The sequence below is a fragment of the Bison bison genome, unplaced genomic scaffold (assembly GCF_000754665.1).
Source record: "Bison bison bison isolate TAMUID 2011002044 unplaced genomic scaffold, Bison_UMD1.0 scf7180017864185, whole genome shotgun sequence".
In the NCBI taxonomy this organism is placed as follows: domain Eukaryota; kingdom Metazoa; phylum Chordata; class Mammalia; order Artiodactyla; family Bovidae; genus Bison; species Bison bison.
The window spans coordinates 503,518-506,203 of NW_011494757.1; the positions used below are offsets into that span (position 1 = coordinate 503,518).

Genomic DNA, 2,686 nt, shown 5'->3' on the forward strand with positions numbered 1-2,686 from the left:
GGTTTGAGATTCAAGTGATGGTAAGTGCCGTTCTCTCTGCAGAAAGCCAGGGGTTGTGTGGAATGAAGGTCTAGGTGGGTGGAGGGAATTCCCATCTTAAGATGCACAGAAATCAATTGGAAAGACCGAATTCCGGTCAGGAAGTAGCAGCTGGGGAGGGTCGGGAATCTTGCGAAGAGACCATGATCTCTTAACCAGATAACTCAGGTAAAACCAACATCTTGTTACTTACAGGGCCTGGGGATCCCTTAGAGAAAGCAAGCATCCCCACCTCAGCTGTTTACTGAGCACCCACCGTGCGCCAGGCACTTTCTGTAGTAGTGGGCACTCGGTTCAGGCTGAATGAACTTGGTTCAGATCTGAGTGACCAGGAAGAGGCCAGCCTCCTGGCAACATGAGAGAGATGTATTCTGGCTTCTCTTCTCACATGTTTCATTTTTTAAAAAAAAGGGGCGGGGGACCCTTCAGGATATTCCAGGCATCTAGACCACATGCTCCTGGCGTGCAGACGCTGTCTCGCACGGAGAAGTAACTGACTGAATATTTCGGGGCCGGTGACCGCCGCCTCGGCCTGGGAAAGCACTGGCAATCACGGGGAGGTGTGCGGGGTTACCCCGCGGAAGGCTGCACGGGCAGGTTTCCGGGTGTCCCTGTGGCCTCTGCACGCGAGCTGGGACCGTCCCGGGTGTGTGTCCAGGGTGTGACCGGAGTCTGTCCTCCGCAGGGGGAGATGTTAGATAACATAGAGCTGACACGCGAGCTGGGACCGTCCCGGGTGTGTCCAGGGCGTGACCGGGGTCTGTCCTCCGCAGGGGGAGATGTTAGATAACATAGAGCTGACACGAGAGCTGGGACCGTCCCGGGTGTGTGTCCAGGGCGTGACCGGAGTCTGTCCTCCGAAGGGGGAGATGTTAGATAACATAGAGCTGACACGAGAGCTGGGACCGTCCCGGGTGTGTCCAGGGCGTGACCGGGGTCTGTCCTCCGCAGGGGGAGATGTTAGATAACATAGAGCTGACACGAGAGCTGGGACCGTCCCGGGTGTGTGTCCAGGGCGTGACCGGAGTCTGTCCTCCGAAGGGGGAGATGTTAGATAACATAGAGCTGACACGAGAGCTGGGACCGTCCCGGGTGTGTCCAGGGCGTGACCGGGGTCTGTCCTCCGCAGGGGGAGATGTTAGATAACATAGAGCTGACACTCGAGCTGGGACTGTCCCGGGTGTGTCCAGGGCGTGACCGGGGTCTGCCTCCGCAGGGGGAGATGTTAGATAACATAGAGCTGAATGTCATGCACACGGTGGACCACGTGGAGAAGGCTCGGGAGGAGACCAAGAGAGCCGTCAAGTACCAGGGTCAGGCCCGGAAGGTGAGCCCCCGCCGCCCCCGGAGGACAGGGTCCATCGTGTGCGCTCTCTTGCTGTCTCCTCCCTCTCCCTGTGTCTGTCTCTGCTGCCACCACCTCTTGCATCCGGGGAAAGGGCGCCATGATTGACCGTATTGAGAACAACATGGACCAGTCCGTGGGCTTCGTGGAGCGGGCCGTGGCAGACACCAAAAAGGCGGTCAAGTATCAGAGTGAAGCTCGCAGGGTGAGCCCCGCGTCTCGGAGGGACCGGCCGGCTTCTCCTCTCCCTGGTCGCCCCCATCCATGTCCCTGAGATCTCCCTGCCTTCCTCTGTCTGGCCTCCTCCAAGAGCCTTCGTCAGCTCTCCCTGGAGAATAGCTCCCCTTCCCTCCCCAGCATGTCCCGCATGGATCTGGCTCCCACCATCTCCACCCAAGAGCCCACACTGGCAGGCAGCTCTGCGGGGTGGACCCGTCACTGCCCAGTGTTCCTGCTGGTCCGCTGGACAGAGCTATTGGTCTGTCCGGTGTTACACGTGGCTCCTCTGCCCTTCGGAAACTCCCTCTGCACTGCCTTCCATTCTGAAAGCCCACACCTGTCCTCTTTGATCTCTTTCCCCACCGTGAACCCAGCTATGTGCTGATGGCTATGTGAACGCTCTCTCTCAGGGCACACCTGTGCTTTCTACTTGTAGATCAAACAGCTGGGAATCACTGAAGTCCCTGGCCACCTAGGAAGCGTAGGAACTTGGGGTTCAAATTCGGGTTCCAGCCCAGCTCTTCCCGTCACCTCATCCTGCTCCAGTGCCCGCCCCCACCTCTAGTTCTGGTGTCCTTGTTGCTTGGAGCGTCTCTGCTCAGTCACTGCAGTAGCCAGCTGTGGTGGGGTTTGCTTTTTAGCCTGCTCTTTTCTGACTTTGTGCTCTGATATTTTCATTCTTCAGTTCTTTTTCTTCCAACTTTACCTGTTGCTTGGGCAGGTGTCTAGGGAGCTGGGAAGTTATTTCACATGATGAATCCTGTCCTGTTCACAATAGGACCTGTACTTTCAGACCCTCAGTCACTGTCCTGGGTTTGACAGGTGGGAGTGTTCTTTGGGGGAGAGATGGATGGCAGTTTGCATTTAGGAGGACTGTGTCAAATATGTCTTCATATTCCCCCCTGAAAAGGAAAATCTCAGTCACGTTGTATCTTGGTTTACTGCTGCTTAGACACCCCGTGACGGTTGTGGCCACGTCTGTCCACACGTGAGGGCTGCAGCGTGAGCTCGGAGCTGATGGAGGCTCCGTATTTGCACCTGCTGGCACTGCTAGTGCAGAGGCAACTTAAACACGAGAGCCCA

The 2,686-nt window shown here is 57.0% G+C and overlaps 1 protein-coding gene across 3 annotated transcripts in view; it reads left to right on the forward strand.

The window, feature by feature from the left end:
- Positions 1–2,686, forward strand: part of STX3 (syntaxin 3) — a 47,239-nt gene that overhangs the window by 36,847 nt on the left and 7,706 nt on the right. The window contains exon 9 of one of the 3 annotated variants that reach the window (XM_010843710.1): positions 1,479–2,680. In XM_010843710.1, coding sequence (XP_010842012.1) covers positions 1,479–1,658 — 180 coding nt within the window. In that variant the 3' untranslated portion in view covers positions 1,659–2,680. Of the gene's footprint in view, positions 1–724; positions 867–1,255; positions 1,367–1,478; positions 2,681–2,686 lie in introns of those variants that run through there. The other 2 variants (XM_010843711.1, XM_010843709.1) reach the window with 2 other exon arrangements.